Raw genomic sequence first — 12,299 nt, 5'->3', positions numbered from 1 at the left:
CTATTCTCTCTCATATTTTGAGATATGTAATGCTGTCCAATCCTGTTGACCACTTTATTTATTCTTATTCTTACAAACTTTGCATTAGGGTTGATGAAACATTTTTGTAGAATGCATTAAAAATATGATTATTTTTGAGCTATTATATGCAAAATGGGATAGTGTAACTCAAATGCTCATTGAATTCTTTTCTTGTTTCTTTCTCATCCATTTGGAAGGAGATTCCATATATGTTACACATGAATTCATCAAGAAAATCTTAAATACTCCAAGTTGCTTTTGATATCTTGTAATATCCTCCCTTATTTCCTAATAATATTTTGTTTCTTATAAAAAATGATTTATTCTTCATTTATCTCTTTGTTTCATTTAAATTGTGTTTACCTCAACTATAAAAAATTAAGAACCATGCAACATGATAAATACTCTTAAAATTATAATAATACGACCACAATTTAAAACATTACTTCAACTTGATCGATAGTAGCTTGATTACTTGATCTATTCACATCAGTGGTAGGAGTTCCAATAATGTGTTGCACCACTATTGTGTTAATTTTCACTCTAAATGTATTAGAACTTGTACCTCATTCTCTAATATCTGATAATATATTGGTAACAGTTCGATATTTCCAATATGTAGACACTCTTAACTGAACCCCATTAATAAATTATTTCTTATTCTTTTAACCTTTATTTGATTGCTGTTTGGCTTCACTCTGCTTGTTGTGGCTATGCAATTCTGTGAGGTTTTGCCACTACAGCAAATTTTGTTTTGAGCATTTTATTTTATGACATTAATTATGCTATACTGCTGTATATTCCCACTTTATCATTTTCTAATTTAGATTTTACATATAAGCTCCGTATATCTATCTTCCCCAAACCGAGAATCTCGCTCACTGTGCTGCCTGATTATGCATATAGTTATACTTAGCTTTACAATGGTTCTCGGCAAGAATTGGAATATTTGTATCATTTAATCATTTAGAGTGACACAAAGTTACTTAAATATTGCATGTTGTCATAAATCAACTTAGATATTGTGAGATGTAAGATAAAATGAATGAGTAATATAATACATTTGCAACTTAATGTGTTCATTATATACATGTAGACCTCATGAGCTTTTACTTAAAGGCTAGCATATTTCTTATCTGTTCCATTTATATACTAACATGGTAAAGTTCATGTTTATGGATAAGTTTGATTTATCTAAATGGAAAATAAGTTCTATATAGAAGTAGATGATCTAACAGTTTATTATGCTCCTGCTAATACAGTATAAAATCTATCTACTAGAACCTATAAATCTCTTTGGGTCTACCACTTTCTTGAGCTTTATGATCAGCTAAGGGGATAGATACATTGATGCAAGGTGGCACTGACAAATATGGTATTTTTGCTCTGTGGCTATGCCTTCTTGAGGTCTCTCAGGACCATCTTGAAGGCTGAGTAATTTCAAGAATATCACATAGAGAATGATTGAGCCTTGTTTTTGATTTAGATGTAAATATGTACATGAATTGAAGCCCAAATGCCAAATAAGGTAAATAGCAGCAAGGTTGAATAAGAAGCAGATGTTGCTATGTTGGGGCTTAGTGCTGGTCCTGATCCATCAACTGATGCTCCACCAGGAATTGTCATGCCTGGTGGTGTGGTTGGAATCATAGTATTTGGTGCACTTGGGGTCATAGTAGCTGGTGCACTTGGTGGAGTTGGTGGATTCGGTGGGCTTAGATGTGTTGGTGGACTCATGCTGCATGAATAATATATATTAGAAATCTTATCAAATTGTGGACCGGTCTGTCGCAATGTTGCAGCGAACTCTGTAACCGCATCATTCCATAATTGCGATGTGACACTGAATCACAACAACTCGACCACATCATACCACGTTTAGTCCCCATCAAATTTAAAAGCATTTTTGTAATCAGGAAAAATTTCAGGACGCAACGATTGCGATTCACATCACAATGACTACAGTAGAGTGTATATGGTTACCTATTATGTTTTATTCATTATAGGGTGAATATAGGATATGATATAGGTGCTACAAATTCTCACCTTGTTGTCTTTGATGAAGCATAGTGGCAGTTCCCATTACCTGAAACAATGTTAATTGTTTAGGCAGAGAAACACATAACAGACATGATAAAGTAGGACTTTCTTGACAGTATTATTATAGTCCAATTAACAAACTCAAATAACTAAATGGATCTCAAAACCCTTGGATTGAAATAATTTATATTTGGCATGAATTAATTGGGTATGCTAAGTAGAGAGCAGAATTTTTCAGGACATTCATAAGTTACTGACATTCATCTAGTGAAAGAGATATATGATTGAAGTGGTTTTGATAGAAGGGTATGAACTAGTCCTTACCTGATAGCATATGCAAGATACAACAATTTCAAAAGTGTTGGATATGTGTAAGGGAATATAATTATGTATATATTTGATGAAAATCTTACTTGGATCTTTGTTTGTAAGTGTTGCTGTTCCTCCAAATGCACAGCTTGTAGGTGCAGGATTCTTCTGGTAGTAGTCATTGAATGCATAAGAAGCATGGTCTCTTATAGTATTTGGGTTATAACAGCTTGCTCCTGGTTGAAGTGCTGAACAATCTGCACCTCCATACCCACAAGCATAGTCAATAGCAACCTTTAGAGCTTTCTCACTGGCTGATTGGCTTGCAACACACCATTGTCCACCTGCTGATGTAGTAGTTGGAGTGGTTGGGGCTGTGGGATTTGCATTTGGGCTTGGTGGAGTTGTAGTTGGTGTTGTGTATGGGTTAGTTGGGGTTGTAGGGTTTGTGTTTGGGCCTGTGGGAGTTGTAGGGTTTGTGTATGGGCTTGTAGGAGCTGTAGGGTTTGTGTATGGGCTTGTAGGAGTTGTAGGGTTTGTGTATGGGCTTGTAGGAGCTGTAGGGTTTGTGTATGGGCTTGTAGGAGTTGTAGGGTTTGTGTATGGGCTTGTAGGAGCTGTAGGGTTTGTGTATGGGCTTGTAGGAGTTGTAGGGTTTGTGTATGGGCTTGTAGGAGCTGTAGGGTTTGTGTATGGGCTTGTAGGAGTTGTAGGGTTTGTGTATGGGCTTGTAGGAGCTGTAGGGTTTGTGTTTGGAGTTGTAGGAGTTGTGTATGGGTTTGTGTCTGGAGTTGTAGGGGTTGTGTCTGGGGTTGTTGGGGTTAGCCCTGGTCCTGTTGTGTCAGGTGGTTGAGGAGATGTGGGGTTTAATGTAGGATATGGGTTGTCTGTGCCTGGTGTTGTAGGGTTGATTACAGGAACCGAATCGAATTGAGTACTAGATTCATAAGGTGATGAGATATCCTCGTTTTCTTCGTATCTTAATCTTATGGCTATGCCTGGGCCTGTAATAGAAACCAAGTAAGGTCCTTTCAACTCTTATGCAGGACAAAGAAACTTGCTGAAATTCAACTACCAAATCTGAATAAAATCATACTTAAGTTTCTGATTGCTCCCAAGGTGGCAGAGCATGTATGAACTGGTATGGTTCTAAACAGTTCAATGAATACTTTTTTAATGCATGTGGCTATGAGCTATATAGCCTTCCTATATCTATCATAATCAGGTTTTTAGTTCAGTGCTATTGAATATGGCTATGATTGTGGAATGAGAAAATATCATCTTTCATGCTTAAAGATTTATATAAATTATGATAATTTCGGATTTTGTTAAATTCTGTCTATCATATAGTTGACCCCACCTAATAGGACTAATGCTTGATTGTTGCTGTTTTCCGGTAGAACCTTGCCCTCGGATATTGGAAGTTACATTTAATCTTGACTATTCTACATCCAGCCGGAAAACCAATCAAGGGTAAGTGCTCTTTTTGTTGTTGTTGTCATGCAAAAATATTACTAAGAACACAAAAATAGTAGAAGCTATAGGCTAAAGAAGCAAAGTTCCAAAATCACCTGAACTGATGAATAAACACAAGGAGAATATCACAAGGTGCCAACTTCTAACTCCCATGTTTGCAATTTGGCTCCTATTCTTGGCTCTTGATTTGTTCTTCCTTGTTATATGCAATGTTTGAGTAGCTATGTTTTATTAAACAACAGAACCACCTATGTTGTTCATGTGAAAGAAAATTTTCTCTTTTTTTTATCTTCATCTTTAATATATAATAAAACTTTGAGAATTAGAATCATAGCTTTCTTGGATTAAAGAGAGACAGAAGAATATAAGAAAACTTGAGAAATGAGGCATTGGATAGTTGAAATTAACAAGCAAGAGAAGGTTCAAAAAAGAAAAGAAAAAAGTGCATGAAGGTAAAAGGCAAAAGGTATTAAATCTGATTATACTTATGAGCTGATATATATAAATATAATATAAGATTATGGTATCTGTGCAATGTCTTTAGTCTTTTGTGCTTCTCTTTTTCAACTGTTTCATAGGACTGAACCAAAAGCTAAAGCTGTTATATACTGTGATTTTATGCTTTGTTGCTTTTCATAGTTTGTAATGAAGAATGTTGTTTACTTTCTATCTTTTAATTCTGTATGCAATATTTTAAATTGCATTCCATAATCATAATTTAGATTTTGCAATGGCATTACAACAATATAGTTGTCTAATTTCCCTGCGACTTTCCGTAATTGTGGTAAAAACAACATCAACATAACTACGATTTAAAACACTGATATGTAGCAATGCGAGGGGTTTTCTTTTTATTTGATTAAATATACTTGCATTGGAATCCTAAGGAATTAGGATTCTTTGTTTTGGAAATTCCTTAGTTGTGACATACTAGCCTTCTCCAACAAGAACTTGGCTTGAATATGTCATTCTTAAGCTACCTTATCTCCATGCTTTATTGTATCTTGCATAGATTTATTGTAAATTCTAGATGTCTCAAACTACTGTTCTTTTCTGTCTTTTTCCATTTTTATGTAAGATCTTGTGCATCAAGAAGATTGCATGTACTACAATGGCATTTTAAGTTAAATATCTCATGATCTCAAATTTTTGGATGTTTATATCTTTTATTTTTCACTTGGTATATTTTCCAAGTTGTGATCTCACACATAATAACATGATTCGTAATACCTATTTCGGTATGTGGTATCTAATTTATTTTATGTGGTTTGTCACTTTTTACATTTTTATCACAAGATTTCTTTAATAAGATATCTGATATGTGATACATAATACGTCGAATCAGGTACGTGATACATAGACTAATAAAACTGTGTAATTATGATCTCATACACGCATATTAACCCAAACTCTAAAATTTTAGATATTTCAAATTATTTTTTTCATAAATTTGAGAAAGGCACAGCTATTATACTTTTGTGAGAGCAAATTATACTTGTTCCTTAATTAGACTAATCATTCCTTCTATTTTAAGCATTATGCTGACCATTATTAGGGAACTTCAATGTAATTTACAATTATCTCCTACAAAAGGCTACATAATGTAATAACTTAATAAGTGAGTTATCCTTAAAAGGAATCACTAATTAAATAAAGGGTAAATACTCATTTCAGTCTCTTATGTTTTTCCACCTTATCAATTTGGTTCCTCAGAAATTGAAAAACCTAAAATAATCCAAAAATTTCAAATGTGGGTCAAATTGGTTCTTTTCATGTTGTGGTCCTTTCTGCAATTATCTATGTTGCATGGATAAGGTGTGATTAAAACAATTCATAATAAACTAATTGTGATGAAGAACAACAAACTTAGTGTGATTAAAAATGTTTGAGTATAACATGGTGTGATCTTCTTTCTGTAAAAAAGTACCATGTTTATCTTCTATGCTGGTGAAACTTCAATTCATTGTAAAAGGTTCATGGTTCATGTTAGGATTCTCCTTTCCTTTCATTTTCTTCATTGTTGATCTCTCAATACTGAAAATTTATTAAATCTACTATAATTTTATACCCCTTTGATGTGTGCAAATAAAACAAGAAATGTGATTGTTGTATGTTTCCATGAACAGATTCTATGGCCTGAGAGTGGTTGGTATATTTTTACAATTATGAGCCTAAAAGAAGGCTCACAAGTGAAAAGAAGGCTTATCAGAAAGCAAGATTAGTCCTATATAATTACAGGCAAATGTGACCGGTTCGGCCACAATTGCAGTCATAATACAGTTTTGACGACTCAGAAAACCTTAACATATCGACATTTGTAACGATCATGAACCCAAATTTAAAACTTCCATAGTAACATTTACATTTCATCATTCTTTGCTTTCCAGTATCAATATCAACAATATAGTCAAGCACAAAAAAAGCAGCAAAAGATTTACAATAGCAACTCAACAATTTCAGTTATGCCACTTGAGGAGCCTGCACTAATGAATTTGAAAACACATACCATATTGTAAATACATTCACATAAATAAATACATATATAACATAATACTGCTACAAAAATCATCCACCACCCTTCTTTATCAGCTCCCTAAAATCTTCATCAGTGCTTTTAAGCATCACTGACAAAGGTAAATGAATTCCACTTTCCACAACCTCCAAGTACCTAGGCTTTATCCTATTCTCCAAACTAAAAGCAAAATACTGAGGAAACTCTTTCAGCTCCTCCAATTTTCCTCCCATTTCCTCATCAAAATACTCAAACTTAGGCTGAAAGTTATTCTCAATGCTGAAAGTGAACAATGATGGACACCTTAACACCATAAACCTAGCCTCATCCTTAGAAAAACCCAAACTTTCCAAATACATAAGCTTAGGAATAAGGGTACCTTCTACATTAGACACCAACAAAATTGAATCTTGATAAGCCAAAGCTGCTAAATCCTTGAACCCAAGTTTCTTAAGATAAAACAAAGCTGGCTTAAGCTGATTTATCACACTTGAAGTAAGCAATCTTGGGTTCTTTTTAACAACTTTTCTAAAGTTATGATCTTGGACTTGAAGGTCTTGTAATAGAAAATAAAAAACTGGGTTTAGATCAGTTTTGATATTAGAAGTTAGAATCTTGGGGCACATGCCAAAAATCCTTGGTAAGTCCTTTTGATGAATACCTTTGGATATAAGGAATGAGATAATGGAATGAATGGATTCCATTGTAGCTGTGTGGAGTTCAGGGTTCTGTGACAGTGCTTTACCTGCATCAATACCCAATATTTCAAGGCATAGTATTTTCTCTTTGAATTGAATGGAGAGTTTTGCATTGGTTGGTGTATAAAGTGGATGGTTTTGGAGCAGATTTTTGGGTTTGGTAGCTACATAGACATGGTTGGGAAGTGATGGTTTATCAGAAGAGATTGTGCATAGTGAAGAGTGTAAAGCTATGGCACCAGAAACTGTGGGCATGGTGAAGAGTTTAGAGAGTGAGGGAGTGAGTGAAAAGTTGGAAGATGCAACACAACAGTGTACTACTATTATGGATTATGGAAATGTCATAGGATTGTGGCATGACACGTGGGGATATGTTTGAAATTTAATTGGTTATAACCGGATCTCAGAGATTGTTTCATGATAGAATTAGTATTTTTTTTTGGGTACTATATTCATTTACATTGGTTAAAAAACTAATCTCTTTTGAATGTTTGACTGTCAATCTCAATAGGTGTTATTCCTAGGAATTGAATTATCGAACTTTTAGTTTTTTTAAGGATCTAACATGATCTTACACCTATTGTTGTGGTGACCAGATCGAATCAGGCAGTCCAATCGGTTTGACCGCTAATAGGAGTTAAAAACAACTCTAGTTTGTAGTGTTAATTGAATAAAGTGCTGAACCGAAGAAAGTCTAGTCCGACCATGTTAAACTCGATTGAACCGAAATAACCCGAGAAAAAACCAGATGGTTCACTTAATTTTTAAAAAAAATAGAATAATACTCTAATATTTTGTTTTACTCCGGTCCAAAACAAAGATGAAAATATGTTATTTCAATATAATTATAAATTAAATACAATTTTGTATTTATATATAACTATATATTTATAGATAAAAATGATTAAATTATATATGAAATCACTCAGAAGCTTCAATAGAATAATATTATTGCGGATTAAAATTGCGGATTAGATTATATATAAAATCACCTACCTGTACTTGTACATACACATTAAAATTGGGGATTTGTGATGCGACTGTAATATTGTGGTTATGGTAACCGTTGCTACCACATGCACCACAATTGTGGTGTGATACCAAGTCACAATGATACGGTCGTATCAGACCCCATTAGATCGCATCGAATTCAAAAATATTGTTTTAATCACACAAAAACTCACACCGCAACAACTACAATCCACATCGCAGTATCCACAACCATAACCACAATTTAAAACACTGCTTTAAAACCTTAAATACCTAAAACATTGAATAGTGCAACTATGGTATTGGCTTAATATGAAATAAACAAGAATAAATGTAGCTTTCTTTACCTTACAATTGTTCTTCTTAACATCAAAACCGAGAGGCCCTGCAGCTTGTTCAATCTTTGCAATTATCTCGTTTGCTGAACATTTGGAAGTAAATCTCATTTCCCGTTTAACAATTCCCTATTATCCAAATAAATCAACTAACCTTAATCATTATATTCAAGAATAAATTTAACTAAGTGTTCTTAATTCCTACAATTTGTAACCAATCCATGCCTTCTAGGATGCAAAACTCAAATAAAAGAAGAACATTTGATCCGTTTTCGGATAAAGAAAAACATACCATTTGCTTCTCGAAAAGATTACTTAGATTGAGGCCTTGAGATGTAGAGATAAGCTCAAACGCATTCATGGCCACAGGACCCTCCGTGCGCCCTCTCGACAACAAGATTTTATGAATCCTGTGCTCCACAATGATCATTGACATAAAGGTTCAAATTCAAGTGATCAAAATTTAATAAAAGATAACCGAAAAGCCGAAAGTCTTACCAATGATTCACTGAAAACAGAATTTATATCAGTAAAAGAGAAATACAGATCGGTTCGACATATTCGGCGCGATGGAAGCAAAAACAGGACTACTTGCTGAAAAACAAGACTAGTATGATAGCAGAATGAGATTGAACAACAACAAAAACTGAAGTCAAGGGCGTACCGTAGCAAGATTTGGATCAAGGATTCTATTGATTAGTTTCTTAGCACCAGAAGAGAACCATGCAGGACATGTAAACTCGACCTTGAAAATCTGCAAGTCGATATAAAAAAGAGTCAGCACTATCATGAAACAGAAAACAAAGGATTTTGTTTCAGGAAAGATATAATTGTAGAGTTTCATTCATAATATTTCATTTTGTGGCTTTAGAATTAAACTACATAATTGTAGAGCACCAACTATCCCACAGAAAAGCATATTGTGTAAGAAAATGTATACATCAATAAGTAATACACTATTTTATAGCTGAAAAATATAACAAGGAATGAGGTACATAGTAACTATAAAGAGTGACATATTTGTAACATATATATAATTTTACTTTTGAGTTGCCCTTAATAGTTATTTCTTTGCTGGAACTGAACTACAAATAAAGAAAAATAATGAACCTAGTTGGATCATCCTTGGTAGTTGATATTTAGTAGTTAAATCACCACACATCATTCCATGAACTAATTTTATTCTTTCATTTCACTTACTTTGTTAAGAAATTGCAATTTTGCAAGCAGACCCAGATCCTCTATCCTAAAAACCTTGTCCCTCAATGTCTCTATCTAATAGATTGATACCAAGTAATACAAATTTGTTTTTATAATTTTTCTATTTAATTGAATGATACATTTTAATTGATCCGATACAGAAATGCGGATACGAACCAGGATAGGAGATCTCCATTCTTTCCAAGCCACTAGTAGCAAGCCATTAGATAGAAACTTATAATTTGATCACCTTGTCCACCTTGAGGCCTAATGTATCCTATTGAATCCATTTGTAGTATTTCTTAGCTTTTTCAAAGTAAAAACTCAGAAATTATGTTCTTCCTCCTTGTACAATTCTTTCACACTTTATGGTGATGATGATATTGCATGGGTGAAGTTTATAGCACGACCCAAACTCGGGTTCATTCTTCTGGCTGCTTTAGTTTTTTTAACTTGGAGGCTGATTTGGATTTACCTTTGGAGAAGAAACACTTCACTTTCCAATGAACAAAAGTTTGATACTTTAGTCCAAAATGAGATGCTGTAGACTGTAGTAGATTATATGCAAGAAGAGGAAGATGATGATGATGTATAAAAGTATTGATGGAATAAAAATTGAAGAGAAGACTTGAGGAAGTAACTACTTCTTTTGCATGAAGTCATAAACCCATTGAAAAAACAATTATTGGTAGTAGACTAGTGATCATAGATAGCACCTAAAGCTTTTTAGAAGTGAGATTTTAGTCTTGGTATTGATATTTCATAAAGCAAAGTATGTGGTGAGTTCTGATAGGGTTTAACTCCAAGAATCCTGGATCTACAAAATCTAATGGCAACAAGCACCCCCCTCATTCCTTGAAGCTTCCTAGGTGACATGGAGCCTCCCCCTTCTACTACTACACAAGCTCCAATGCTGAAAAAATCCTTTGCACAAGCCTTAAAGAACACTTGTAACATTGTCATTTCTCAACTCCCTCAACCTTGCATAAAGGGAGATGTTATAGTTAATAAAATCTCAAAAGATGATTATCAACCTAGACTTCAAAGATGCAAGAACCATTTACATGGTCGACTCACCCTCTCTAAAAGGGACATCCCCATAAAGTTTGCAAATCCTAAAGCAAAGCTAAACACCCTATGGAACATGATTAGTAAATGGAACATGATATCCTTAGGGAGGGGATTTTATCAATTTTCATTGTCCTCAGTTGATGACATGAGGAATGTGTGTGCAATAGGTTCCTGGAATCTGAAACCATGACTCCTTCGACTATTTCATTGAACTCCTGATTTCAACCCAAATCTACAGAGACAGTCCCATTCTTAATGTTGGGTCAAGATCTTGGGTCTTCCACATGAATACTAGAGTCCTAGGGTAATATTCTCCATTGTTGGGGCATTAGGACACCAATCTCTTTAGATGATGCAACAAATAATCGAACTTTTGGTCACTTTGCAAAAGTCTTAGTGGACATAAAACTTAAAGCTTCTCTCCCTGATCAAATTTTGGTTGAAAGAGAAGACTTTGCTTTCTTTGTAACCTTAGAGTATGAAAATCTTCCAGAATTTTGTATGGGATGTCAAGCCATTGGACACCTAGTAACAAACTATCACAGATCAACCAAGAAGGGGGTTGCAGGTGATGTACCTCTCAAACCAGTGGTTAGGAAGGCTCAACCAGTAGAAAAGGCTCCCCTAGTGGGAAATGAGACTCAACTATTGCAAAAGAATGAGTTTTTCATCAACCTGAACATTGATAACATAGATCTAAATCTTGAGAACTTGGAACATGTGGAGTTAACTCCATCAAATAAAACTCAAGAGGTTCTTTTGGAGGAGGAGATGATGGGTGCAACAGTAGAGGATACTTATGATGGTAACTCTCCTAATGTAAATGAAGAGAATTTCATGGTCCAATCTAGATATGAAATTGAAAATACAACAGCAGCCAAAGACTTGAAAATTGTGGGAATACTCTGGGAAGATGATGAATTAGAAGATGATGTGGATGAGGGTGAAAGTTTTACCAAGGTTCTATCTAAGTCTCAAAAGAAGAGATTGAATAAGAAAGGGAATTCTTGGGTTCACTTTACCTGAAGGGGTGACTATCTAAACACTTCTCAATGAGAGTTCTCTTTTAAAATTGCAGAGGTCTTGGAAACCTTAACACAATGTTAGTGTTGAAAAATCTCTGTTTATCTAATAAGCATGATTTGGTTTTTATCTCTGAGCCCATGATACCTCATGGTGATGTTAATCCTAATTTTTGGTCTGAGCTGAAGTTAAAGCTATTTGTATTCAATGATAGGGGAACTCGATTACCTAACATTTGGGGTTTATGCAACACTAGTCTCTTTCTAGTTGTGTTAGCAAATGCTAGGCACCATATTTCTATCTCTTTGTCAATTGAGAATAAAAGCTTTAATCTTTGTGCAACCTATGCCCACTCTCATTACATTCAAAGAATGCAACTTTGGTATGAAATAAATGACTTAATATTGGTCCTTGGTGTTGTATTGGGGACTTCAATATGGTCATATGGGCTAATGAATGCATATGATCCATACCCCCAACCAGGATTCCTTTTGAAGAGTTGAAAGCTTTTTCAGACAATGCAAACCTTATTCACTTATTAACTAGAGGCTTTAAGTTTACTTGGTCTAATAAAAGGAGAGATCACACCCTTACTGAAAAAGACTTTGACATATTGATGTTTTT

The 12,299-nt window shown here is 34.3% G+C and overlaps 3 protein-coding genes across 3 annotated transcripts; all 3 read right to left on the bottom strand.

Annotated features, from left to right (window-relative positions):
* LOC109326187 (PLASMODESMATA CALLOSE-BINDING PROTEIN 3-like) lies at nt 1,242-4,161 on the bottom strand. The gene is made up of 5 exons (XM_019558876.1): nt 3,942-4,161; nt 3,065-3,374; nt 2,475-2,773; nt 2,068-2,107; nt 1,242-1,759 (listed from the first exon to the last, which is right to left on the bottom strand). The coding sequence occupies exons 1-5, from the start codon at nt 3,997-3,999 to the stop codon at nt 1,504-1,506; spliced, it is 963 nt and encodes a 320-aa protein (XP_019414421.1). The 5' UTR covers nt 4,000-4,161; the 3' UTR covers nt 1,242-1,503.
* On the bottom strand, nt 6,223-7,419 carry LOC109326230 (transcription termination factor MTEF1, chloroplastic-like). Its single transcript, XM_019558930.1, has one exon. The coding sequence runs from the start codon at nt 7,309-7,311 to the stop codon at nt 6,412-6,414; it is 900 nt and encodes a 299-aa protein (XP_019414475.1). The 5' UTR covers nt 7,312-7,419; the 3' UTR covers nt 6,223-6,411.
* Nucleotides 8,186-8,890, bottom strand: LOC109326231 (CBL-interacting serine/threonine-protein kinase 23-like). Its single transcript, XM_019558931.1, has 2 exons — nt 8,674-8,890; nt 8,186-8,510 (listed from the first exon to the last, which is right to left on the bottom strand). The coding sequence occupies exons 1-2, from the start codon at nt 8,815-8,817 to the stop codon at nt 8,304-8,306; spliced, it is 351 nt and encodes a 116-aa protein (XP_019414476.1). The 5' UTR covers nt 8,818-8,890; the 3' UTR covers nt 8,186-8,303.

Source organism: Lupinus angustifolius, chromosome LG14, assembly GCF_001865875.1.
Source record: "Lupinus angustifolius cultivar Tanjil chromosome LG14, LupAngTanjil_v1.0, whole genome shotgun sequence".
NCBI classification, from domain to species: domain Eukaryota; kingdom Viridiplantae; phylum Streptophyta; class Magnoliopsida; order Fabales; family Fabaceae; genus Lupinus; species Lupinus angustifolius.
Note: the sequence above shows the minus strand (reverse complement) of the source record. Positions and strands in the feature narration are given on the sequence as shown.

Coding starts and splice junctions, on each gene's coding strand:
- LOC109326230 (XM_019558930.1), bottom strand. CDS start 7,311: ATGCCCACAGTTTCTGGTGCCATAGCTTTACACTCTTCACTATGCACA.
- LOC109326187 (XM_019558876.1), bottom strand. CDS start 3,999: ATGGGAGTTAGAAGTTGGCACCTTGTGATATTCTCCTTGTGTTTATTC. Junction 3,375..3,941: donor GTGTTTATTCATCAGTTCAG/GTGATTTTGGAA, acceptor TTTCTATTACAG/GCCCAGGCATAGCCATAAGA. Junction 2,774..3,064: donor CCTACAACTCCTACAAGCCC/ATACACAAACCC, acceptor ACCAACTACAAC/TCCACCAAGCCCAAATGCAA.
- LOC109326231 (XM_019558931.1), bottom strand. CDS start 8,817: ATGTCAATGATCATTGTGGAGCACAGGATTCATAAAATCTTGTTGTCG. Junction 8,511..8,673: donor ATCTTTTCGAGAAGCAAATG/GTATGTTTTTCT, acceptor TTTGGATAATAG/GGAATTGTTAAACGGGAAAT.